General features: G+C 38.7%; 1 protein-coding gene across 3 annotated transcripts in view; it reads left to right on the plus strand.

Annotated features, from left to right (window-relative positions):
* Positions 1–130: 130 nt before the first annotated feature.
* patj (PATJ crumbs cell polarity complex component) overlaps positions 131–26,348 on the plus strand; it is an 80,197-nt gene continuing 53,979 nt past the window's right edge. For 2 of the 3 annotated variants that reach the window (XM_087784668.1, XM_087784671.1), the window contains exons 1-18: positions 131–180; positions 1,967–2,023; positions 2,144–2,322; positions 6,015–6,218; positions 6,278–6,417; positions 6,600–6,768; positions 8,547–8,675; positions 9,522–9,770; positions 9,943–10,084; positions 10,564–10,652; positions 10,715–10,844; positions 11,826–11,948; positions 15,869–15,924; positions 15,989–16,045; positions 17,631–17,765; positions 17,821–18,015; positions 18,091–18,168; positions 19,974–20,165. In XM_087784668.1, coding sequence (XP_087640794.1) covers positions 2,002–2,023; positions 2,144–2,322; positions 6,015–6,218; positions 6,278–6,417; positions 6,600–6,768; positions 8,547–8,675; positions 9,522–9,770; positions 9,943–10,084; positions 10,564–10,652; positions 10,715–10,844; positions 11,826–11,948; positions 15,869–15,924; positions 15,989–16,045; positions 17,631–17,765; positions 17,821–18,015; positions 18,091–18,168; positions 19,974–20,165 — 2,289 coding nt within the window. In that variant the 5' untranslated portion in view covers positions 131–180; positions 1,967–2,001. The remainder of the gene's footprint in view (positions 181–1,966; positions 2,024–2,143; positions 2,323–6,014; positions 6,219–6,277; positions 6,418–6,599; positions 6,769–8,546; positions 8,676–9,521; positions 9,771–9,942; positions 10,085–10,563; positions 10,653–10,714; positions 10,845–11,825; positions 11,949–15,868; positions 15,925–15,988; positions 16,046–17,630; positions 17,766–17,820; positions 18,016–18,090; positions 18,169–19,973; positions 20,166–26,348) is intronic. The other variant, XM_087784670.1, reaches the window with a different exon arrangement.

The raw sequence follows: 26,348 nt of genomic DNA on the forward strand, positions 1-26,348 counted from the left end.
TAGTTTTAAAAGGTAATCAATTGTTTAAAAAAAACAAGTGTTTTTTAGTATAATGAACGAGAACTTTTAAATAAAAATATATATTTAAAATGTAAAAGATGCTTCGCGTCCAGCGTTGCTCGCTGCTGCACTTGAACACAGCATTAAAGCGACGCTGGTTTCAAGCTGGATCGACTTCAAGTGAGTTTCTCATTAGTTTAATAACATTTTAAAATACTGTAAAAGGCGTGAATAACCGGTGGTTACACTGAAATACCGCTCGTTTTTACATTTGTACTAAAACACAAGGCAAACTGCTCTCAAAAGTTTTTAATGTGTAACTATGTAGCGTGCTAATGCTTAGCAGCGGTTAGCGACCCGTCGGGCGTTGTAGCGTTAAAAAAAACCTTAAAGTGAGTTTAATATGTTATTTCCGAATAAAGTAGTTGGGTTGTAACTTTTTTTTAACTTTTATCTTTTGCGGTACAAACGTGCTTTCTCCCCGTTGAAAACTTGGGTGCACCTGTTGCGATTTGAACCTGCTCCTGTTTGGAATTCACTGCTTTTGCTAGTTTAGTTTACGATTATTTATTGTAAATGTTGCACAATGATGCGTTTGTTGTTCACAACTGACTGTGAGCTGGTCTGGTTTCACTTCCTGGTCGCTCAGGTGTACTTACAGGTGAGCCCCCCCCCAGCACTGGCTGGTTTCGGTCGATCATTTAAAAAAAAAAAAGCTTGTTATTCGAAACCAGATGTATTGAGGGGGCTGTTGTGTGTTTTCCACTTGTGTGAGTTGATAACGTGAGTCTTTGTGTGTGTGTGTGTGTGTGTGTGAGGGGGTGTGTGTGAGTGTGTGTGTGTGTGTGCTCCCTCCTCTGCTATCTACTGGGCAACGTAAACAAGAGAAATGCTAAGCTAACACCTGCAAACATGACACAGCAGCTGGTCATTGTTGTTCTTATCAGAGAAACTTTTAATGAAAGGAATTGAAAGAACTAGTTACAGTTTTAAACAAGGATGAACAGATGGTTTAATACGTTTAGGGAAGCTGTTTATTAATGAAATATTAAACTGTTATCTATCCTCCTGGTTTGTTATTCTTGTGTATTAAAGTGCTAATTCTATTACAGGTTATTTAAAACCGCTAAGTCACTTTTGAAAGTGCAATAATCTTGTGTTACCCAAAGAATCAGGCCAACTGTTATAAAATATAATGATCCAGCTTAAAAAACAAAACAAAAACAACATAACATTTTTTTTTATGACAAAAGCTGTTTGTTATTTTATTTTCAAAACAAACACTATTGAATGTTATTTGTTCTAAGAAAAAAATGTTTCACAGTTTCCTTTATTTTCCCTTTGGTTCAATTGTGCATTGATAAAAACTATATTTATTTCACTATTAATTCCTTTTAATCAATTGTCTTTTTGCAAAAACATATTTCCATCTTAATAAATAGAATGCAAGTATTTTATACTTAAGGGACTTCAAATAATCTTTTCATATTTTCATCCTTACTCTTCCCCATAAAATTAAATCTTTACATATTTATTGATTAATATAAAGACACCTAAAATAAAAAGCATTAAAAGCAAGTACTCATATTTTTTTTATTTCTTTAATATAATGTTGTTTTCACTCTATTTCTTCAGTCAGTACGAGTTTATACTGTGCACCCCTAAGTACTACTCTGACTCGCACTGATCTACTTTGTTTCCCTCACATTCAAGTTTGTGTATTCTTACCACCTATATCATCTGCAAACATCATGGTCCATAGAACGCCTTCACAGGTTTTTTTGTCCGTCTGTCCATCTATATACCACAAGAACAGTGGCTCCCTGATGTACTCCGGCTCTCACATCAAATTATTAATCTTTCCTTTTTTTCTAAATGATTTTGTTTCCTCGTTCATTTGCATTATTTACCTCGTGCTGCTGCAGTGTTAAAATGTCGCCTGAAAGCATCATGTGTCTGTTTTTAGTTTGATCCAGATTATTGGGGGTAGGAAGGACGACCATGTTTGAAAATGTCCCAGCAGGTAAATATGATTCTTTTTTTTTTCTTCCAGATGTTTATTGAACTTGTTTCTGAGCTGCTTAATTATTTAGCAAAATTTAAGTGAACATTCAGTTCACTACAAATAATATTTTGTCTTCAGTGTCCTCAGCTGAGCGTCAGCAGGTGCTGGGGGCTCTGGAGCGTCTGCAGGCCAAACTGGTCCAGAGGGAGGAGTGGACCCATAGTGACATCCTGGGTAACCTGAAGGAGACGCTACAGAGTCCTCTGCTGAACCACATCCTGACCCTGCAGCACTCGGTCAAGCAACTCCGGCAACAGGTGAGACAGTCAAGCGAATACAGCACTCTTGTTAATGTGACGTATGATTGTGTGATGAAAAATCCACAACACCTGTTTTATCTAGCTTGTTGTGCGATTGTTTGCGTCCCAAAAATTAAAGAGGATACTGTTTTAAATGCAACAAGTAACTGATGAACTAGATGATCTAATTGGTCTGCTGGATATAGCCTTGAAGTCTAGAATTTGTTACATAGTATGAAATAAGGAAACGTTCACAAAAATGTGTGTAGATGGTAATTCCAATAATTTCAATGTAAGGCCTGGAACAACTAAATGTACCTTAAAATCTTAATCTATTACCCTAATTTGAGGTCTTGAATTTGTATTGACACTATTTATTCAAAATGTTATTCCTGCTTTTAAATATAATGATGTATTTTATTGTATAAGATCTGATAAGATTGTATATTCTGAGAGAAAACCTTGGTTAAATATTGTTACACTTAAAGAATGGACATCACTATATTAGAATCTCATATAGATTCCTCTCAAATTGTCTTTATTATGATCTTTAAGTCTTAAAAGTCTTATTTATGAAAACTGAAACCTGCAATATATATATATATATATATATATATATATATATATATTTTCCTTACCCCATATGAGGGGACTGGAGAAATTCAGGATCTAACCAAAAGATAACTTCTTCTTGCTTGGCAGAGATCTGAGCTCCCAACGTGGATTTCTTATCTAACATAACATTTGGTTCAGACATAATAAAGACAGGGTTAAGTACGTATTTTTTCCCCTAACCTGTCGGAGGAAGTGCATCTGAAACGCATCAGCTGATGTGAGTGCAAATCCTTTTCCAGACTTGTACACATCACATTTCTTAGACGACTCCTTAGACATTGATTCATGCACCCGGTGAACCTGGATGAATGGAAGGAAAGTTGGTCGTCAACTTGCTCTGACTCAAGTACAGTAATCCCTTAAATATTCACAGATAAAAATCAGATATTTATCTTGAGTATAAAGTATCTAAAAGTATATCGTAGATTTATCATTGTACTGTGGATTTTTCAAATTTGTATTGTTTTCATTTGAAAAAAATCTGAATGAGAAACTTGGATTGCGAGTTTGGATTTTTTTTGGTACTGTGTATTGCTCATCTGTACTTCCTGTTCTGTCAATATTATCTTGGAAATGAGTTGCGTGTGCATGAGGCATGTATGGGGGGATTTGGTAGGTGAGTTCAGGATGCGAGAAAGTGGATGCTGTGAATGACAGACTGAGATATGACCATATTTAAATACATTTACTATGTCTATTTTTTTCCTAATTTTGAAATAATTTATATTAGGGAATATGAAACAATTATTAAAATAACACTCAAATCTGTTACTTTCTGGTGTTACTATTTTTAAGTTGTAACAAGATCCGTTCTCACCTAATACTATCAATAATGATCAAACATTGAAAAGTGAGAGACATAGGACAGCAAAGTTCGCTAGGTTTGATTGGTGACATCTCTGAACAACTTTCATCAAATCTGAGAGAGAAACCTGTGGGTAACGGCACAGATGACGTCCATGTACTGTCTCACTTAACACTAAGGTCTCCTCCAGTGTTGATATCCTGCTACTGTCCAACATAGTGACTCGTCCGCCGACTGCTGTGACACTGAATCCCTGCATCAGTATTCTGCTGCGACGCTGGTGTTTACAATAAACAATCCGTGGGGCCAAATTAAGATAATGGCAATAACTGACGCAGGGCTTCATATTCTAAGTGCTGCGAAGGTCAGAGTCGAGTCTATGAATGTGTCGGCGGGAATTGTCGGAGGGTGCGACGAGCTTCTCTCCTTTATTTATCCCCCCCACCCCTCCCTCTGCGGATCTATCAAGCTTTAATATCTTGTGTCTTGGTTTGAGTAACGGCCTTGTCGAGGTGGTATTGATGAAATAGCCGGGATCTTGCTCCGTCAGCCGAGCCTAAATAAGCCGCAGACTGATAAGTTTCCACAATGTGAGTGTAAAGGTCATTAATACATTACCTGTTCCCAGAGAGGGAGAGAAAGCCTGCAGAGGAATCTATTGATTCGTCTTCTCTCCTCCCCACTCACCCCTCCGGCCTCTGCGCTGTTTCCACTTGCGTCTTTGGGTCCGGTCCACTGCGTCCTTGCATTTAAGGGCGTCTGCGTTTCATTTGTTTTGAACTTGTGTCTTGTCTGATGACTCTTTTCAGAACTTCTTTGACTCTCAGGAGTTTCTGTTGTTTTTAATGACCTACAAGACTTGCTGATGTGTCTTTACATCCAAAGTCATTACGAACTAAACAAACAAAAGTCAGCGAGTTTAACATTCTTTTCACTGCCTTAGAACTTAATAGGAAAGCAAGATAAAATCACATTAATACGAGACTAAAAACTTATTTAAAGTGGAAATAAATGATACATCTCAGGTTTCCTCAGGCTGGTATTTTCAAAGTCTATGGTTTAACAGAGCAGCTGCACCAGCCGGTATCATTTTATTTGAGTAAAGCACTAAACTGTTTCTATTACACTGTTGTTATTTTAAGTCGTAACATAATGCTAATTCATTTTAGCATAACTTTTTTTCAATATCTTTTTTTATCAAAGTTTTTGATTTATATTTATTAGACTTTTAGTCAAGATCAACCCAGACTTGCACAAGACCAGGATGGGTCAAGATCAGCAGACATGGGACATGTGTGGATCAATGTTTTCAACATAACCTGCTATTTTTTTTAATACATCAACCTGGCATTGGCATGTTGAAACTAAAATAAAATGCATATAGAAAACACTCCCTTCTCAATAGTATAGCAGGTTAAAATATTCATAACATTTTTTAATTTTTGTTTTTACGTATGAATTGGATGTGACTCATCCAGACTGTACAGTATTTAAATATACATCTTCACCCTGTTTTCCATGGGGGGCTTTCCATCTGAACTATTTCTACAGTACACGGACAGACTGATGTCTAAGTAAAGAGTTCCCCGGTTATATTTCTTAGTGAGGGAGGACTTGGAAGGTGGCAGGCGTGGACCTTGACACTTGTTAGAGATAAATGTATAAGTCTTTGCAAGAATGCCTCTGCCCTTTTTATTCATCTAAAATTCTGATACATTGTTGCCAGTTTTAGTCTGTAGTTAAATTGTGTATCTGTGAGAAAGGGAGAGTTATTCTGTCTTGTCAAGTTTTGACATGTTATATAATGAAAAAAAAAGTTTTATTTTACAAAAGTATTATAAATGGGGCGTCATAGCTCAGATGGTAGAGTGGTTGCCTGCAGTCCAAAAGGTTGCAGGTTCAATCCCAGCTCCAGACAAGCTTGTGTCGTTGTTTCCCTGAGCAAGACACTTTACCCTGATTGCTCCTGATGGCAGATTCGGCGCCATGTGGTGCAGCCTACTCCCATCAGTATGTGTGAATGGTTGTCAAAGCGCTTTGTGACCCTGGTCTAGAAAGGCGCTACATAAATAGAGATTATTATTATTATAAAATAATATTTTACTTATATGTTCAAACTATTTCATATTATTTAGTAAACACTATATACAATAATAAGTTATGTTTAGAAAAGCAACCTTAGTCTCAGCAGGTTAAGGTCATCAGGACTTTAACTGTCTATCACAATATGCTTCTGTCTTATGCTGCTATTTCCTGATAATGATGGCATCCTCTTCCGTCTCTTCTCCAGCTCAGCAGCATGCCGCCCGACGCATGCAACGAGTTCAGCTTCTCAAAGAAGGGTCAGCTCATTATGAGCACCGTTAATCCAGCCGGCAGCTCGGCACCACGCGCCCTCTCCCCCTCTGCGCTGACCAGCGCCTCGACGGCGAACGTCCATCAGGCCGCACCTTCGCCCGACTTCCTCCGCAAATGGATCCTTGCGGCTGCAAAGGTGGGCGTAGTCGCTCGACACGTGGAGACATTAGCAGAGGCTAATACGTTTGTGTGCAGGGTCGTCACACGGAGGTGGTTCAGCTGACCCGGCCGATGACTGGTGGTCTGGGCTTCAGTGTGGTCGGGCTAAATCCCGCAGGAAGCAGCAGTCAGGGTGTCTTCGTCAAACACATTTCGCCCGGAGGCATCGCACACAGGTTGGTTCTTAAGCACCATCTGAGGGACTGATGATCTGTCTTTTTATCAACAAAATATAAAAAAAATGATGATGAAGAAAAATGTTATCTTAAGAATTAATTAAAAAAGAGACAATGATGACATTCAAGTTCAGAAGAGCAGATTGTTTGATTGTACCACTCAAATGTGCTTGTCCATGTAGAGACGGGCGACTTCAGGAGCGAGACGAGATTCTGGTGATAAATGGGAATCCTCTGGAAGCCGGGATCAGCCAGCAGCAAGCCCTGAGTCTACTACAGCAGCCCGGGAGGACGGTGGAGCTGGTGGTCGCCAGAGATCAGCAGGATTCTCCTCTGTCCAACTCGCATAAGGTAAGAAATCAGGCTGTCATCTAGCTATTGTGAGAGGTTAGCCAGCGATGGATTTAAGGTAGTAAAGTTATCGAGATATAGATGGAAGCTTGCCAGTGATTGACGGCAAACTACTGAAAAATCTGGGTCCTGAACTACACAGTCCAGTCCTGTCACAGATGTCATAAAAAGAATGGAAGTCACTCCAGCAAAACAAATAATTTACAACATATCATACCTCAACATACCATAAGCCATCTCTCTACTAACACACAGAACTGGGAAAGAATTCCAAAGATGGTCTGAGGACCAGATATCCTCTGTGGCGTGGCAACATCCTAGCAAAGACCTTTTTGTATCTCAAACCCTGTTACTGCTGCGTTGTCAGAAACCTCCCCTGTACATTGGCCGTCACTCCGAGGTCGTCTCTTATGAGTGACGGTCACTTTGAGGCCTCAGAGTGATTCCACCTGTTTATGATGATCTGCGAGTCTGCTGACGTTTCCACCGCTGATGTTTATGACCTCAAATCCTGAAGGAAATCAAGTCAGCTCCACACCTGACAATCTGTGTTTAAGTTAGAGCAGCTGGATCGATACATGACCGGAGAGTCAAACTCTGTTGGTGAGCTCTATGGAAGTCAAAAACAATCCAAGGCATTCCTGTTTCTTCACATGTAAAAATACAACATATTAAAGATGAACATGCAACATTATTTAGGTAATAAGGAATTATGAGAATTATAAGACTCTGTTTTTAGGAAGTCGTTTTTCTAATTCTCTGTCAGAAAGACCCACTCAGCCATGTGTAGGTCAGTTATTCTTTAGGGTCATTCCCAGTTTTGTGGGGTTTAACTGGTTAATGAGATTTAATTTCTAGTAGTAAATCTTCGTTATTGTCCAGATTTTAATAAAATCATTTAACCTAATTTTTCAGAGATTAAGGGAGAAACAAAAACAATTGAGAACACTTTTACTTTGCCTGCTATCGACAGAAGTCAAGTTAGCAACGTAGAGGTCACAGGGACTCTTACAGACTTTTGGGATTCGACTTGTCAATGTGGTTTAATGACTGCTAGTGTAAACTTTTCCCTGTTTTTAAGATTTTCTTTTAACTGGCCTTTTCGAGATGTTTGTTAACTATCAATAGGAAAAAGAAAAATGTCAAAAACTTCAAAGGATGTTAATTGTAAATCGAGGGTTTTTAAGGGTGAGGAAAAAAACCAGGAGCTCATTGACTCGTCATGCTGAGTTGTTGATCCACAGTTGTGTAGTGTTTCCGAGGTAGGAGCTCTGACGACGCAGCTCTCTGTGGGTCATTATCACACAGCATTCCTCAGTTGTTGCCCTCCTGCTTCTCATTGGATCTGTGCCACGTCCTGCATACCGGGCCTCTGATCGGCCCGCTTTTGTTTTATTCATGTCCTGCATCTATCAGGGTCACGTTTTATGGAGCCCAGAGCGTTAAAAGAACCACAACTCTGGGCCGGATTTGATTGCCGGTCTAACTGCCGGCTAACTGTTCCAACCGAAGCCAAGACTGTGAAGCTGATAGTGTCCAAGTTATCTCACGTTCCTCCTCCGGCTGGAACAAGTCCAACACTGACGGGGAAACTTGATGCTCATTAAAGACGATGTGAATTGTCGAATTGCTGTTATGTAATCAAATATGTCTATTTGCTCTCTGGGGAACCAGAACTTGGCAGTGGATATGAATAGATGAGATCGTGTTCTAGAGTGTTTTAGTTTTTAGCCTCACAGTATGTTTCAGTCACAAACATGTTATTTTTTTCAATTAAGGATCAGTGGGGTCACGTGGAGGAGATCGAGCTGGTCAATGATGGATCTGGTTTGGGTTTCGGTATCGTTGGAGGAAAGTCGAGCGGGGTTGTGGTCCGGACGCTCATCCCAAAAGGTGTCGCTCACAGGGTAAGTAGACTAGAATGAGAAGAAACCTCAAAATAAAGGGCTTTGAATTAGTCTTTTCGTCTTTTGGACTCAAGAGAGTCCATCAGTCTCCCTTTGGTAACACCTCCTGAAGAGTTGGCTGACCTATAGGAACACCCCTACGTATACTATATTGTATTAAGTTAAGTCAAGAGTAAATATAACTTAAGGGTCTCACTTGATTTGTGCATAAAAATTCATGCATCAAAATTAATGTGCTACAAAGTAATTAAAACATATAGACACATTTAATTATTTTAAGGAGGTCCTTTATAATGTGTCGTTTGTATGATTTCTGTCAAAATAAAAAACAACAATACCAACTTTCTTTCCCGTCGTTCATCTGAAAAAACTACTCTTGTGCTGACCTTTTTTGCTTCTTTTGTAGTAATATTTTTCTAAAATGGATGTAATTTTAAATGAACCAAAGTTTTATACTTGCACAAAACATATAATTACACATAGGTAAATAAACAATGCTCATTATAATCATGTGACAAAATGTAACCAAAAACTTTCTGATTTTACTTATGAAGTGATGAGGTTGCTTGTGTGGACATTAAGTCTGAGTCAAACACATCATAGGGCTTTAAGCACAGACTGAATTCTCCTGTCTCAGCAGGTTTTTCTCAAACCACCGACCAGGTGTAACTGCCACGTCATTATTGAACACAGCTACACAGAAGATAATACAAACTCTGTAAAAGCTCTTATTCTGAAATAACTAGTGCTAAAAATCAAGTCAATAATTAACTCGAAACCTGTATAATGTAACCCATTGAGATCAAACGGTAACTTAAGAAGACCTGATGTTCTCTACCCTCTCAGGACGGGCGACTCCGCACTGGTGACCACATCCTTCGCATCGGGGCCACGCCCACCAGCGGTCTCACCAGCGACCAGGTGGTGAAGGTGCTACAAGGATGTGGGAGCCGCGTCAACATGCTGATCGCCCGAGATCCGTGGGGTCAGAAGTCAACGGCGGCGCCTCCACCTCCTCCCCCTGACGCTGCCCCCGTCTCCCACTTACCCCCCCAACTTCCTGAGCTGGAGCCCAATCGTCGGGTCAGCAAGACGGTGAGCACCTCCATGGGTTTATTGCAGCCATATTAAGTTGTGATTTCCGATTGAGACTGTCTTGGAAGACGAGGTGAAAAATATTGATTTAAATTTTTATCCAAGTCATATGTGTCTGTATTTTGGTATGTAAAAAACGGAGGGATGGTTATTTTTTTTCTTCTTTTCTTAGCCTCTGTTGAGTTCTCTGACTCGAGTTGATCGTTCGCAGCCCAATCTGGAGGGATACGAGATCCACGAGGTTTCTCTGGTCAAGGAAGAAGGCCAGAGTCTCGGAATCTCCATCATCGGCAACAACCCGCTGACCAGCCAAGGTAAGAGGCCCCTTCAGATTATAAAATGCATCTACAAAGGGTCTATTTTGTCCATCCAGTTGCATATAGATGAGAAAAAATGTTTTATAAATTGGGTTTATTTGTCTCAAGTTGTTCTGCTTCAGGCCAAACCAGTAAAGTAGCAAAATGTGATTTCCCCTAGAGAAGTCGTTTCATTTCTTTGATGACAAGCCTACATTTTAAAGCTTGAATTTATAAACTTCTATATATCACAAATAGTGTTATATACTGCAAAATAAATAAATATTTATATATATATATATATATATATATTATTTTTTTCTTAAATCCATATATCTTTTTATGTATTTTATGCAACATTAATATGTAAACTTCCTGATACAAAAAACTTAAAATGATTGGAAAATGTTTTTGAATTGACTTTATTTGAGATGTTCTAGCAATACGATAAAAAGTGTGCAAACTAAATTCTACTGACCTTTTTTCTTCCTGCTCAGATGCTGTCGGTGTGTTTGTCAAACACGTGGTCCCGGGCAGCGCCGCGGACCAGAGCGGAAACATCCGGGTCCACGACCGTCTGATAGGGGTAAGGTTAAAAATTTAAATGTGTTTGACAAACAAATCGTGAAACCCATATTGTGGTCACAGTTGGACGGCATTAGTCTCCACGGCCTGGCCAACCACGAGGTGCTGGAGGTGATGAAGCAGACGGGTCAGACTGTGGTTCTCACTGTGGTCAGGAAGAAGGCGAGGGCTCTGGAGAGATCGCTGGATAAAGGTACATCGGGCGAAACATTTGTCACTGGTTATTTTAGGGGTGTGTATTGATTGATCATGATACTGTAGGAACAACCATATATTTGTAGTATTGTCCGAGTAATTCACTTTAGTGTTGCAGAATTTGCAGACCACATGACTCTTGATAAAGTCATAACTATTTAATTTGTTTTTAAACCAAAATATGTCGAAACATCTGCTTTAAGAGCTGCTGGAGTTCATGTATCCTCTCGTCCTCAGTCATTGCCGATTATTGTTAAAATGGCCACTCAAAAGCCACTAAGCCATATAAACAATATGATAAAGAATGTGATTTACACCCAATAAAACCAAAAATAAAATAAAAATTGAAATGTTTACGTTGATACAGTGATGATGAATATTTATACGGTATTATAAAGAAAATATAATATATTAAGTGTATCTGACTTTGAGTCATGTCACACAAATTAGTTGAGTCACATGAATAATCTTTTCCACAGTGTTTAAAAAATGTGTTAATTCCCGTAACCAAGAACATTTGTGGCTCTAGGATCTGTGTCGTCTGCAGACAACAGCATCACAAGAGAGAAACTCTTTTGCCGCTGCTTTCAACTTCTTTGTAATGAAACGTTGAAACGTCTGGGGCAGATAAGCAGCGACGCTCCTTTCTTCTTCATTCCTGGAATGAAAACGCTCTTGCCGAGCGGACCAGGGCTTGACCGGAGCGGGCAGAAAAATGACCCTCAAGAGGGTGAATTAATCTCACTGGTAGCTGGCGGAGGAAGCTCGCCGAGTTGTAGCGCGACAGTTTGGGAAAATTACAGAGAATTGTAAACAAATTTGTCTTCTTGATCTCAGGGGAGACAAGGGAGGCAGACGAGAGGAGAAAAGCTCACAGAGTTAACTCTTCCAGTGTTCACTCTTCCTCTGTGTGATATCTTATGCAATCGCTTCATTGAGTATCTGTTTATTTGCTCTTCACTGTTTTTCCGTCCCTCAGTGGAGAGAGAACCATCACGAGTGTCGCTGAGAAGGTCACTGGACATCAGGAATCGATCTCCTGCGTTTGCTTCGAGAGCCAAGTTTGAGAGTATCAATCAAAGTACAGCACAACTAACTAAAGGTACTTTTATTATATCTTTACCTGCATCAGTGGTCTGTGCACCCCACTGAGGGTGCGCAATAAGTGTGATGCCAGATTTGAGGAAAAAGAAAAAAAATCTCAGACAAATGGAAAAATTACCATAATTGAGCACAGAGATAAGGTATTGTATTTGACACTTTGATAAAACGGTCTTTAAACGCTGGACAATTGGGTCGCTTCTCAAACTGCAAGTCATGTTAACAGATAAAGCACCGCTCTCTTTCTTTTTTGTCCCATTTCCATTTAGTGGTTTGTTGAGTCTATTTCTGAGTCTGATTCTGTGTTGAGCAATATGAACCTGTAAAAAGACAGAATATGAAACTATTTTCACGATTATTTTTTTTTTCTGAAAATGATGATTCCTCTTATATAATTATACTTATAAAAACAAGGAAGTGTGAGGATTTGTTTCAATTAATGAATCTCTTAAATGACAAATTATAAACCATATCATCTCCCTTCCTTCTATCTTTCTCAGTTTGTTTGTTTTCTTTCTCACTCTTTATTTCTTTGGTAACCACTGACCTACATAGTGTCAAGTTTCCTTAGTCTTTTAACCATTGTGCTGGTAGAATAGAGAAACAAATTTGAATTTGGACCTTGACATTTTTCAATGCTGTCAATGTTTTAAACTCATTGACTCGTACTTCCATGTAATCAACAGTTACTGATGTTTACTAAGTTACTGACAGGAAGGATGTTATTATAGCAATCATCCACAGGGAAAGCTGACCAAAGTATTTTGTCTAACTTACAGTAACGTTCGTGGTAAACAAAAACAAGAAAAAGACAATGTTATAATAAATAAAGTATGAATAGGAAGAAGGATTAAAATACAGGGAGTTAAACTGAAAAAAACTTAACTTATTTTATCACAGAATGATGACAGTAAAATCTATAGAATTGCTTCTTGATTTGTCTTACAAGACAAAAACTCCAAAAAGGAGCATCTGTAATCGGAATTAAAGAGTGTCTACGCTGCTCTACTATTTAAGGGGAGACTCTTCCAACAATGGTCCCAGCCACAGATAATGCATCTGAGCAGTTTAGAAGCAGCTGTGCTGAGGAACTCGTGGATCTGAAGAGAGAAAAACATACCAAGTGTTCCATCAAGATTGATTCTTACTCTGAAATAACACAATCTACAACTCTAAATATTGAACCGATGGCTCAGTTTAAATTATCATCTGTCAATTGTCAATAACAATCATATTTTAGTGCTCACGATTAATTGTAGTTGCAGATGCTGAACGGACTAATAACTTGAGTTTCCTAATTAATTAACTTGGAAAAATTCAATTCACACTCCCTCTCCTGCGCTCTCCCTTCTTTAAACACGTCATGGAGTTTGACTATGGCTATGATTGTTTAGCGTCAGAATGGAACATTTATTGCAGCAAATTTTTTCCGCCCAGAACCCAACCTTCTAATAAAAACATGGACCCTTTTGTTATTTAATTTGAAACGCTTGCATTATAATAAATGTTTACTTATCCAAGTAGGGTTTTAAACAAATGTTGTGATAAGAGAATCAGCATCCAAAATAATAAACAGCTACAAAGGTCTCATGGCCACTTAAGTGCTGTGTACAAAATGAAAATTAAAAAACTTATAGGATGCAGCTTCCTGGAATCCCACAATATAATTTAGGATATAGGAGGATATTTGATGGAGACAAAGGACTATTAAACCACAATATTGGGATTGGGATGAGGGATTACTGTGATTTTCAATCGGTTGTATTTATTGGTCATACTGGTCTCCTAATTTACCAACAGCAGCATTAATGGCTACACTGTAAACATCATATTATTATTATCTATTTCTGTCCCTCAAATGGAAAAGTGAAATTCTTCACTGAACTTCGTAAAGCTTTATGGTTGTGTAGAAGTGCCTGATAATGCGAAGGGTGTGTTTACCCCTCCTCCCTCATCTACAGGCTCTCCTGCAGACACGTCAACGCCTCAAACCCTCTGAATTATTTCCTCTCTTTTTATCCCTCATTAGCTTTGCTAAGTGGCAAAAAAAAGCCTCGCTAACACTTAGCGTGCGGAGCGCCCGCTCTCGGGCCAGCAGATGTAAAGCGTCCGCGGCGCCTGACAGCCTCGCAGCGATCTATTACTCTGTTTATTCAGCCAAACGCCGGAGATTAATTGCAGCGTGGGGGCGCGGGTTAGCAATGCTAATTTAATCACAGCCCCACCTGCAGGGAAATACCTTCTCACGTGAGGAGATTTGAGAGAACGTCCAGGGGCTTTTCTCGAGGTCAGCAACTCGGCGTTCCCTCTCTGATATCGGCGTGAAGCGAGGAGGTGGTAGCTTCCCCTTTCATTAAGTGGAGGCGCAATCTGCTCCGTCACGATGGCGCTCACGCTGCTGCAGTCGAGAGCTTTTATTATCTCGCAGACGTGTCGTCCCGGTGACATTGTAGAGTGCGTGCAATGCTCGAACTCACGCTCGGCAGAGAGTTGCTTACTTCACAGTTTGCTGTCACGGCGTCTTGCTTCTCGAGAGTCAGAACCTGCTGCAGCAACGTCACAGCAGCTCTGGACTGAATTCCTATCGGCAACATGTTGAATATTGATGAACGCTGACGAGGTCTAGCACAAGCCTACTAATGTTTAACACCTTTGATCCAAAACGTCACTCCTGAAACAAGAAACCCTTCAGAACACAGCCAGGTTACAGTCGACTCAACACAATGAACTGCTGTAGCTCACATTTCACGAGTTTAAACCTTGTGTTATCTCTGGGTCAAGGTGACCCGGAGGCCCCAAAACAAATTTGTTTGTGGTATCCCTTGTGTTGTCTCCGGGTTAAGGTGGAAAAACCTCCACAACAGCATATATATTTATGGAAGCCAGTAAAGTTGTTAAAGGAACTTGCAAGATATTTAAAGTGAGGCCTTATGGTATCTCTTTACCAGACTCTTTAGTACGACTCTGGGATGGTCCATCGTATCTCTCTGTGAGGCAACATAGTATTTATCTGTGGGGCTCAGTATTACTTCTCTGCAAGGCGCCGTAGTATTTCTAAGCTTGACTCGATAGTATTTCTCCATGAGGTGGCTGTAGAGGAGTAAAGCCCATTATTATGTTATAATGGACTCCGCTCTCTTAACCTTTTGTTTGCAGAGACTTCAGACGGGGGAGAACTTTATAAAGTAATAAGTTCAAAACATGGTAATGATGAGAAACTTACTGCATCTTGGAGAGGAACACTTCCATATTTGAAACATGTGGGTCGGGAAAATTGGATTTTCACTTTAGTTGCTCTTTAAGAACATTTTAGACACATTAAAGTACCATAACAATTTGAAAAGTATTGATTTGGCACCGAAATCAGTGAAAGAGATTCTTGAGGAAAACTTTGTGGCGTAAAGGAAATTCTCATTTGTACTTTTTCTTAAATTAGTACATTAGTTTGGAACTTTTGTGGACTGAGCTGACTGCACCTGAAGAAACTTTTCTGAAGCTGCACTGGAGTAATTGTTGGTGCAGAATAATTATTGTTAATCACTGACGCAGCAGCAGCACATATCTCACAGCGTTGACAAAAGTTTGGGCAATAAAGGGTGACATGGATCAGCGTGGAGAGTCCAGAGATGAACAGCAGCACAAACATTCCCAGCTCGTTAATTGACCTGACGTCCAATGGAAGCGTCGTTGCAAATGCAAATATGGTATTATCTCTTATTAAGTGTCGGCTCTGCTGGCAAAACTCCACCTGACGGCGTCCAACGCCGACGATCCGTAAATCCTGGACTGGGTGCGACGCAGCGATTCCACCGCCGCGGTTCGGCAGCCGAAGTTTTAATGTGGTTGTTTAATGGCTGGATTGTAATTTCACATCTGCTCCAGTGCTTACTCTGGCGTTTTCCTCGGCGTGTGTGTCCACAGGTGCAGAACTGAGGGCCAAGTGGGAGCAGGCACTGGGTCCACAGTACCAAGTCATGGTGAGATTTAAACAAACACACAAGCGGAACACGATGGGAAGTTGTTGAGCGTTGTTGTTTTCAGGTGGTGAACTTGGATCCAGTGATTGAAGACGATGAAGAACTGCAGAAGTCCTCAAAGGTAAGAAATTGTCCATAAATTTTGTTTAAAAAATGAAGAATATTTTTACTTGTCTAATACAAATTATTTATTTTATATGACTGGACTGTTTCAAACAAGGTTCAAGAGGATTCTTCCACAATCAATGCAGAGATGGTTTGAGGCGATTTAAACTTTGTGGTTGCGGGCCAAACAAAAAGTGTATTTACTAGGGATGCATCAATGTTCTTGGCTGAAACTGAAAACCAAAACAGTAAAATAACTTATTTTTCTAATTATTAGTACTGTTGGCGATTACTGTTATTGCTTAACATTTTTCATAGATTATTTTCTATTACAAAATTTTGAACATACGTGTGGCACTGACTTTTTAAAAATGAACAATATAATTAAATTAAAAATAACATTTTTTATTGTTAAACTAAACCACACTCATGATTAATGTACAGGCACGTAATGGACTGGCATGCTGAAAGATTTCTACAATTGTGAATTATAAATAATTTTCTCTCATAAAAGAAGCACAAACTTTAAGGAGTTAAGGAGTGTTTTTCATTTTCTTAGAATTTATCAGACGCTCTTGAATGCACCAATTTCAAGTTCTTTGAATGCGTCATTTGGGTGTGACAAGTGGAGTGCAGAGGACGCTGGGTAAAGCATGTGTTGACATGTTGGCCATATCCAGCTTTGCGTCATCACAACTTCTGTGCTCTGTGTTTTTTAACGATAAAGGTATTTCACCTGAAAGGGATGGGCTGTTTTAAAAAAGACTAATTGTCCTTTAAATTTTGGAGTCCTGATATGTCTTAATAAATTCATTTTTGTCATCCTTTATCAAACATTCCCATAAAATCATTTTCACTTTACATCAATTTTACTCTAATTGGACGACTCTGTGTAATTGTGGATATGCATCGTTTGTTTCTTATCTTAAACTCTGGCACCTTTTATAGGTCAATTTAACATCATGAACATTATTGTACTTTGACATGAAATGATTTGGAGGGACAGTTTTGGCACCTTTGTTTAAGAGGCTAAAGGGGAAGATGGAGCCAGACCAAAGGAAAGGATGATGGTGGAGTAGAGCAAAGCGGATACTGAGGGTAAAGTTTAGGTTAAAGTTGGAGAGCTCAGATGATTGGCACACATGGAGATGAAGATGAAGAAGAGGAAGAGTGTAACTGGGACGGTAAGGATGGAGACCGGTTGGTTGAACTTGAGGAATTGCTGTAGTGACCCGTGGTATTATCATCTGCATTACGAAAGGAACATGTATAGGGAAAAAAACTCGGGGTGATAATGCAAGGTGCCAAAGCTGATGTGAAACCAGGAAGGAAGGCGGGTAAGAGAACTGGGAAAGAAAAGACCCGACAGTTGGCAGGAGAGAAAGCGATAGAAACATATTTCTCTTTAATTTACTAACTTTTAGGGAGACTGAAGGGAGAGGTGATGGGGGGGGGGATAAACATATAAAGTGTGAAGGGAGAAAAGGACTTTGAGAACATCAGTGACACTGAGATGATGAAGGGATGATATGCGAGAAGAATGAGCTTGTGTTGACGACAGACATGAAGGTTCAACACTGTCACTGATGCTCGGTCCACAGCTGCTGCCCATCCACACCGTCCGGCTGGGGGTGGAGCTAGACTCCTTCGACGGCCATCACTACATCTCGTCCGTGGCCCCTGGAGGTCCCGTCGACAAACATGGAGTCCTGAGGCCCGAGGACGAGCTGCTGGAGGTGAGAGGTCAAACGCCAGAGTGGACGTCCTCATGCAACAGTGCTGGTTTAACAGGTGAACGACGTCCAGCTGTATGGGAAGTCTCGGCGAGAGGCCGTGTCCTTCCTCAAGGAGGTCCCTCCTCCATTCACGCTGGTCTGCTGCCGACACCCCACGTCAGAGCTGGAACCAGAAACCGAGTCTGAGGCAGAATCTGAGCACGACTTCCGACCCTCGGCCACTCTTCATCCAGGACCCAGCGTGGAGGAGGTGAGGCAAAGAATTTTCTGAAGCTTCAAGTTCAAGAACATTTCTTCTGTAATGAGATGTTTGTTCTGATGTCAGATCGAGCAGCAGCTGTCGTCCATGTTGAGTCCCCACAACAACAACAGAGAGGTGGACGATCTGCCAACCGTCAGGCAGGTACGTAGACTTGAATCTTCCCTGCTGCTTCACTGAAAAGTCTCTTCTCGTTTTTCAAAGTCAGATATGAGCAGAAAAGACTCATGACGAGGGACACTGAAAAAAAACAACAGTCTACCTCCACCCTTCTGTCTAGAAGTGTTGATGGATGATAAAGCAAGTGTGGGTAGATGGCATAGAGTAAAGTAATAATCAGATGATCATCTATCCTCACTGTAACACTAGTCACTATAGCAAAACTCTTTGCTGCTCAATGTCACAATATAATAATACAAATAATAAAAATAATTAATAATAAATAACCTGCATGCAATTACACTACAATGTACATACCCATTTTGTTTTAAAAAGAATATGTATATATACGTATGTATGTTTGAAATTTATTCCTAATCATTTTTATTTTACCTGGACATTTTAGATTTTTACTTTATCCCACTGTCTTCTAACCATGTGAGGGGAGTAAAAGTAACTCAAACAGCAATTTCCTGTTAGGAATTACACAGAGTTTATTATTCTGAATCCTATATACACTATTTTTAAGAAAACTAGTCTGACGTCTAGTCCATTTCCTGACCCCTGGCCCCTGAAAAATATGTGATTGAAATCATTTTTTGTCCAGAAACATCAAATAAATCATTTATCAGGGTCATTTCAAAGGAGGGCTCAAGCCAGAAGCCCGTTACACCATTGATCTACAGCCACCTCAAAATATTTACCATAAGTTTTGACTTATAAAAGATGAGCTCAATTAGAATTGGCATAAAAATCTAGACTGAAATGTACACGTTTATTGTTATTAATTTTGAATTTGTATATTATAATAAAACAAACAATTTCATAAATTATCTTTAAATCTGTTTTATTCAATAATTCCCTAAACTGAATTCTTCCAGCACTGCTTATTTCGTTTGATAGTCTGGATGAAGGATAAACTTTCCTCCACCATGTATGGATCAAGGCATTAACCTCAAACGGAAGATGCTTGCATCATGTAGCAATAAGATTGTAAGATCATGCTTTTGAACACGTTTTTAGAACATGTATCTTAAATTGAAATCTTTTACCAAGTACAAATGTTAAATGTAGCTGATCATGAAAACAATAATACAATATAGCAGACACCGTCCTTCTATTAGAAAACCAAAAGCTATCTGACCTTAATCTCAAAACATCACATAAAATATCTGGGACTGTATTCCTTAGTATTCTGAGAATCCTCTCAGAGAGCTCTTAACTTGTCCAAATCCTTGCGAGCAGTTTAATCTTGGGAGTGATTCCAGAACACTCTCGGAGAACCATGAGCAAGGTATGGAAAGACTTTCCTATCTTGGTGAGGAATTTCATATCTTAGTTGTGATTGGTCGATCCTACAAGTTGGATAAAATAGTAAAATACTTTTGGTGATAATGGACAAAGAATCTCTCAAATGAATAAACTTGACTATAGAATATAATCTTATGAACACTGTGTTCTTGTCACAAATCTTGCTTTACAAGCTCTCTCAAGATCTTCTATCTTTACTAAACTCTCTCTCTAAACAATAATTTACACACCAAGAATTTTCTTAGTGTAAAGAGCTACTTCTTGTGGCTAAATTCTAAGAATCTTTAGGAATATGACCCCTCAGATGTATCTTTAAGAAGCCAATGGGAGGCCAGGTTGAGGTCACATGCTCTTGTGCGCAGTGAGATTGACTCTGGAGTGTTTTAAATAATATGTCTTTGTTTTAAATTCTTGTTTTTGTTTTTATTGTTAATGAGCCCGAAGGAATCAGGAAGATGACAGTTGATTGTGTTTGTCAGGAGAAACATTCACCTGTTCAGGAGGCACTGAAAGAGCAGAAGAGTCACTTCAGCCCGCAGGACGAGGATGAGGGAGAAGAGAATGAAGATGATGAGGACGGGGAACTGGCTCTCTGGTCTCCTGACATCCAGATGTTGGAGCTGCAGAAGGAGCGGGACAAAGGCCTGGGCTTTAGCATCCTTGACTACCAGGTGATAAAACTTCATCATCATCATCACTTCTACACAACTATACAAACCACACAAGCATCACACACTCGTCATCACCGGTCGTCCTAGGATGCTGTAGGGGGAGTTTGGGAAGTTCATTCTGCCGCACCCTCCTCCTGTCTTTATCTGTAGGCACATTCTTCACCTCCAAGACCTCTGCATCCTCCCCCTCTTCTTCTTCTCCTCCTCCTCATTCTCCTCCATCAGAACCCGGCTGAGACAACTCCCCGTTGTCTACGTTTGTCAGCATGAACATGAAGCTGCTGCCAGGAGGGCGTGTGTGTGTGTGTGTTTGTGTGTTTGTCTTCATGTGTGTGTGTCATGTCCTGCTGAGCTCTTAACTCATTATGTGATAATCGCCTTTAATTATGAAATTATTTTTCTTGTTCCTTTACTTTTCCTTTTTGTTTAATTTTCCCTTTCCTTGCTTAATCCATTTCTTACATTTTTAAAATAATGTACATTTTCTTCCATTTCTCCAAATTCTGTTATTCTTATTTTATTTTTGTCTGAAGCACTCTTGGACTGCTTTCTATATCATTCTTCCTTTCCTTCTTCCTGTTTTTTCTTGTTAATTCCTCAGCCTTTTATATTGTTTATAATCAATCTATTGTTTGTTTGCTTGTCTTTTATTTTCTTGTCCTTCCTGATCACATGTTGTTTCCTCAATTTTTACCATTTTATGTTTATTCTACTTTTTACTTTTCACTTTTCTTGGCAATTTTAGTTTGTTTTTCTTGCGTTATTGTTGTCCCTTGTTAACCCATACCTTGTTCAACCTTTTTTAAACTTTATTATTATTATTTTTTCTTCTTTTCTCCATCTGTTTTTCTTGCTTTTACTCTTGTTGTTTATTGTTCGTCTAGCTCTTGTTTATTTGTTCTCTATGATTTTCATATTCTTCTTTATATTTCTGTTGTATTATGTGGTTCATTATTATGATCAATAATAACCGATGGATGAATGGATATACAGCTAATGTCGATCGTAGTGTAATTGCCTCGTCACGGTACTTGCATGCAGTTTTCTGATTTAATACTATGTGTCCTGAGCGAATGAACGTTAACTCCACTAAATATGGTAGAAATGATATGTTCCTTTAATTTATTTTGTTGTTGTCTGAAGGAGCAGAGTTACAGCATCAACCTGTGCAGTGTTCTTAGAAATCACGATTTTTTTCTCCTTATGTTAAGCATTAAACACTACATTTTACACACAGTAAGTAAAGATCACCAATTATCATTTAGAAATTATAAATTCCAAGAAAACATTTTTTATGAAACGGTTATATTTGAGATTTTCAACTCAAACCTTACCTTACAAAATACACACCAGCGGATGAAGTTAAAGATGTATTCACACGTTAAACGACTTGTACACTACAAAGGAATACGCTCAATAATTGACTCTTCACAGCAGATCTCATCTGGAGACCAATAAAAATAGCATGAATGTGAGGTTGATGAGATTCTAGATATTAGAGAAGCCTCCGTGTTACTGTACTGCAGGTGTCAGCTGACCTCCGACCCTCCTGGAGGGGGAAGTACAAAGTTCCAGAGAGGTCAGACTGTTGTAGGGATTGTGTTACCAGGTGCTCCTCCCTTCTCATGGACCCCCCAGCAGCCCCTTTTAATAGAGATGAATGAGATGTAACTCCTGCGAAGCCTGCAGCCTTTTCTAACATGCAGCAGATGATCATTTCCACGCAGTCAGACCCCCAAACACACACACCAACCACCTCCCAATTCAAATAACCCACTTCTTACAACTTTGACAAAATAGATTGAATCAAGTCTATATCTCTGGCTCAAGGGCACGTCAGTGCAGCGTCGCTGCCAAAGTGTTTCCTGTTACTGGCTCTCGGCTGTCAGACGTGAGTGAAAGATGGTTGCAGGCAATAAGAGAAGAGCTGATCCGTCTGTCTGGACCCGGCTGACAGATTCCACTAAAACCTGACAGCTCGCACCTCAGACTGTGGTTTCTTATCTCAGCGTGGACGTCTAACGTATTTCCTCACAGACATTGTTCCACGCACTTAGAAAGATGGAGCGTTTAGAAACGATTGAGGTGTTTAAAAACCCGTTGATGGATCAAAGATTGTCGGTAATGATCTGACTTTGTTTACACTCTCGCCGCTTTTGTTGATCCTGATGTGTGTCAGATTTCTCACCATACACGTGGATATGCAGCTCAAACTGACATCAGATCTCAAGAACCACTCGCATGGGAGGTCTGGATCCGATTCAGCTCAGATGTGTTTGTTTTGATTCTTTTTAGACACATTTTACATTCAGCTATAGTTTTATTTATCCTTTTTATTTATGTTCTTGATGAGTTTGAGTCTCTTTATGTTCTTTTTCATCATTGTCTTCTGCCATTTAATCTTCTTCTTGTTCTTTTTGTTTCTATTCCTGGGCTTTTATATCGGTGCCTGCATTCTTGCAGTGTAGAAGCTCTTGGTTTTCATTAGTTTATTTTTTTATTCTTGTTATCTCTCTCCTTCTCTCTTGATATTTTTCCGACACCTTTTTTATTATTGTCTTCTTCTTCTCTATTTTTACCTCGTACATTGTTTGCTTGTTGTTTTATAACCGTCTTTCCCACCACTTTCTTTCTGTCTTCTTGGTTCTCGTTGCACCTGTTTTTTGTTTGTAAATTATGTAATATCTGTCGCTTTTGCTGCCAATGTTTTCTTTGCTTTCCTTTTTTTTTTTTCTTACAATTTTCCTTGTATTTTCTCCACAGTTTATATTGGTGATGTTCATTTATTGTCCACTTTTTGTGGGTTTTTTCCTGACTTTTTTTGTCAGATGTATTTTAACCTTTTAAATTATTTTTTTTTACTTCCCTGGTGGTTTTCCTTTCGGTTCTTCATCTTTTCTTTACAATATTGACAGTATTCTCTTTTTTTTAAATAATTATTTTTGTTAGTTCATTTTTGTTGGCCTTGATCATTTTTTTTCTCCTTCTCTTTGTTCCTTTTCCCCTTTTTTTCTTTGTTGTACTTTTGTCTTATTCATGCCATTTTCTTATTCACCTGATTTGTCTTTTGTTGTTGCTCCGTTTCTGTTGATACTGTCCTGGAGAAGAATTGAAAGATGTTAATATAACTAGTACTTGTACACTATGGACATGTAGTTGATGGATAAACACGGGAAACAACGTTACAATAGAAGCAAATATGACAAAGTTTGTGTGTTTTTTCCTTTCTTGAGCTTTGTTTCGATATCCTATAAAACCTAAACAAAACTTATCTGTGATAGTGAATTATTTGGGATGTGCCGGATAATTATTTTGGAACATTCACTTGTATTAAATCAAACCAAAGACAAGTGAGAAAAGTATCTGCACATCAAACTTCAGGCCCCCATGAAGCTCCTCGGCTGATTTAAATACACAAAATCTCTGAGCTACTCTGACTCGGTGAAGAATGTGCAGAGTTTGAATCTAACCAACATCATAAAGGTCTTTACAAAAGTGTAACTTTGCGTGCTCCTCCTGTAACCTACAGCTTCAAAATAAATAAAAGTACCAGAGTAAGAAACCGATAGAGGAAGCATCTCACTACTTTTGGCAAACTACATTTTGAGATCTTGCTTTTTTTTTGTCTTCTGCTCGCACTTGTTTGTGATTCCTCCACTTCTTGACAGCAGAGGTCTTTGTTTTTCCGGAGGATCTTGTAGGAGTGAAGGACTGCGGTTCTGACTCCTCACCACCTGTAGACATTTTGTTTCAGTCTAAAAATATGGCTCAGCTTTGTTCTGGCAGCCGGGAACTTGGCACGGAAGCTGGCGCTGATGAAGCTCAGGGTTCATGCGGGAGGGGCCCGGCGCTAACTCCAGCGCTAACCAGGGGAGGGCAGAGTCTCCGAGGTGTTTGGATTCTGGCAGGACTGGGCCCACATGCTAGTTTTTGGTTCACTTTGACCTGAAACCTGCATAAGTTCAACATTGGATTAAATATATTGTTATTTCTAAATAATAAACTTTCAGACTTGGGTCTGCAGATACAAATTCAGATATGGACTTAACTTTCTCTGATCTGAGATCAAATCTGCATCTCATGGCTTGTTTATATTTATCTAAAAACTGTTGTTTGATTTTTCTCTTCAAAATTTATACTTTAAATTGGAAATATGCAAGAGCTGCCCATTGAATGGTCTTTTCAGTCTGAAACACATTGATACATTTATTATTGTAACCCAGAGGATGTTTTCCTTTGCAGTCCTGCTTTCTTTTATTAAAATAAATAGTAATAAAAACTTTTAACAAAACAAAAGGAAAAAGGAAAAAATAACATTTGTTACATTTTTACAAATTAACTTTCGGATGTTGCATTGTCGTATTTGTTACTATTGTTTTTTTTTTTGTTTGTTTTTTTTAAATATATATATAAATATAATATATAAATATATATATATTTTATATTTATATAAATATATATATATATATATATATATATATTGCTTATATACGCTATAACGTTGTACTTTATGCGTTTATTTTTTTATCTTTTAAATAAATGTTTAGTGGCTTATATTTATTAAACTAAAAAAAGTGTAATAATGTCTTGAGACTTTAATAATTTAATTTATTTAGATAAAATATTAATCTCTATTTTACAATGCATATTTTCGATGCTTTATTTTATATCATATTTGACATATTTGAGTGCTCTTTTTAAAATGGCTCTCCAACATATTAACTGCTTTATTGTTCCTTTTTATTTTGCCCTTTCACTTGCCTAGTGCCATATTTAAAATATTATAGTGACGTTTTTCCTTGCCTTTTATTTCCTGTTTGTAATCTCTTCCTCCATGCATTTTATGTAGTTGTTGTGTAGCTTCCTGCAGCTAAAAATAGAGCCTTACATGCATATTTATGTTTAAGAATGTATTTTCTGTCACCTCATAAGACATCATCTTTTTATAACCTGAATTCAATACACGTGGGACTAGTCTTGGAATATTTCAGTTAATCTTGAACAATTACATTTAAAAAATAAAGAACCCAAAACTTCTCCAGAAAATGATTGAATTGCAAACTGATATGTTTCAATACTTTTATTTAAAAAAAATGTAACCTTAATGGCAAGACTAGCAAAAAAACAATAAAGAGTAAGAGCAGTTTCCGTTATGTAAACTGCATGAAAACAGTGCATGTGAGGAGCTACGTTGATAAGTTTGTACCTTTTGATCAATTTTCAGTTTATATTTCCGTCCTTATTTTTCTTCCCACCGCTGTTTAATCACCATTTTGTGTAGACAAATCGTCTAATACCTCTGAAACCATCTCTTGTACATTTATTTAGGTTGGCTGGTGTTAATTCAACGTTCACATTTTCTTCAGTGTGCGCCTGTGATGGGTTGGTGGGGGAATCTATCAAGGGGTAAGAGGAAGAGGGAAACGCAACATGGAAAGAAAAAAAACAAAGACAATTTTAAGGACAGAAAAAATGTCGATATTTTAAAAAAAAAGGATCATTTAAAAAAAAGGTGTTTTTAAAATTGAACATGCAGTTAATAATGAATTGTAGTTAATAGTCAAAGTAGACTAGTTAATATAGATTAGTTAAAGGTCAAAAACATTTCTAGAGTTTTGACATAGTCCAGAATCAAACCAGGGACCCAGTCTGGAGTGAAATAAAAAAAGTCGTACCACAACCTGCAGTAGTCGGTGCCTAAGAAGATGTGCCTATGTTTTGCACCGTAAAGGTCAGAGGTCACAAAACAACTCCATCTTAAATCAGTTGACCGTTGACACAAAATCCCCACATCTGAAGAAAATTCCTGACTATTCAAGTGGTTAACTTATCGTAGCCGCACCCTCGTCGACCTGTACTGACCACTGCGGTCAGGAAAATCCTTGTGGTTTATGTCACACTGGGATGCTTCTGGTATTATTGTGAAATGTTGTTAAACCCCGCTATAGTGCTTTTTTTTAACTCCAACAAGAGACTCGGATGCAGCAGAGAGCCAGAAGTTGAACATGTATAAGAAAAATAAGTTGCTTGACGACCACAAAAACGATGACCTAAGAGATATAGTAACTTACCTTAACTTTAGTTGTTTTGTTGTCCCTGTACACCTCCACCAGGGTTTGTTTGAGTTTCTGCTGGTCTTTGTCTCCCCCTGCCTGCTTCTCCACGTCATCCTTCACCTCTCAA

The sequence above is a fragment of the Callionymus lyra genome, chromosome 2, assembly GCF_982586985.1.
Source record: "Callionymus lyra chromosome 2, fCalLyr1.hap1.1, whole genome shotgun sequence".
Taxonomy (NCBI): Eukaryota; Metazoa; Chordata; class Actinopteri; order Syngnathiformes; family Callionymidae; genus Callionymus; species Callionymus lyra.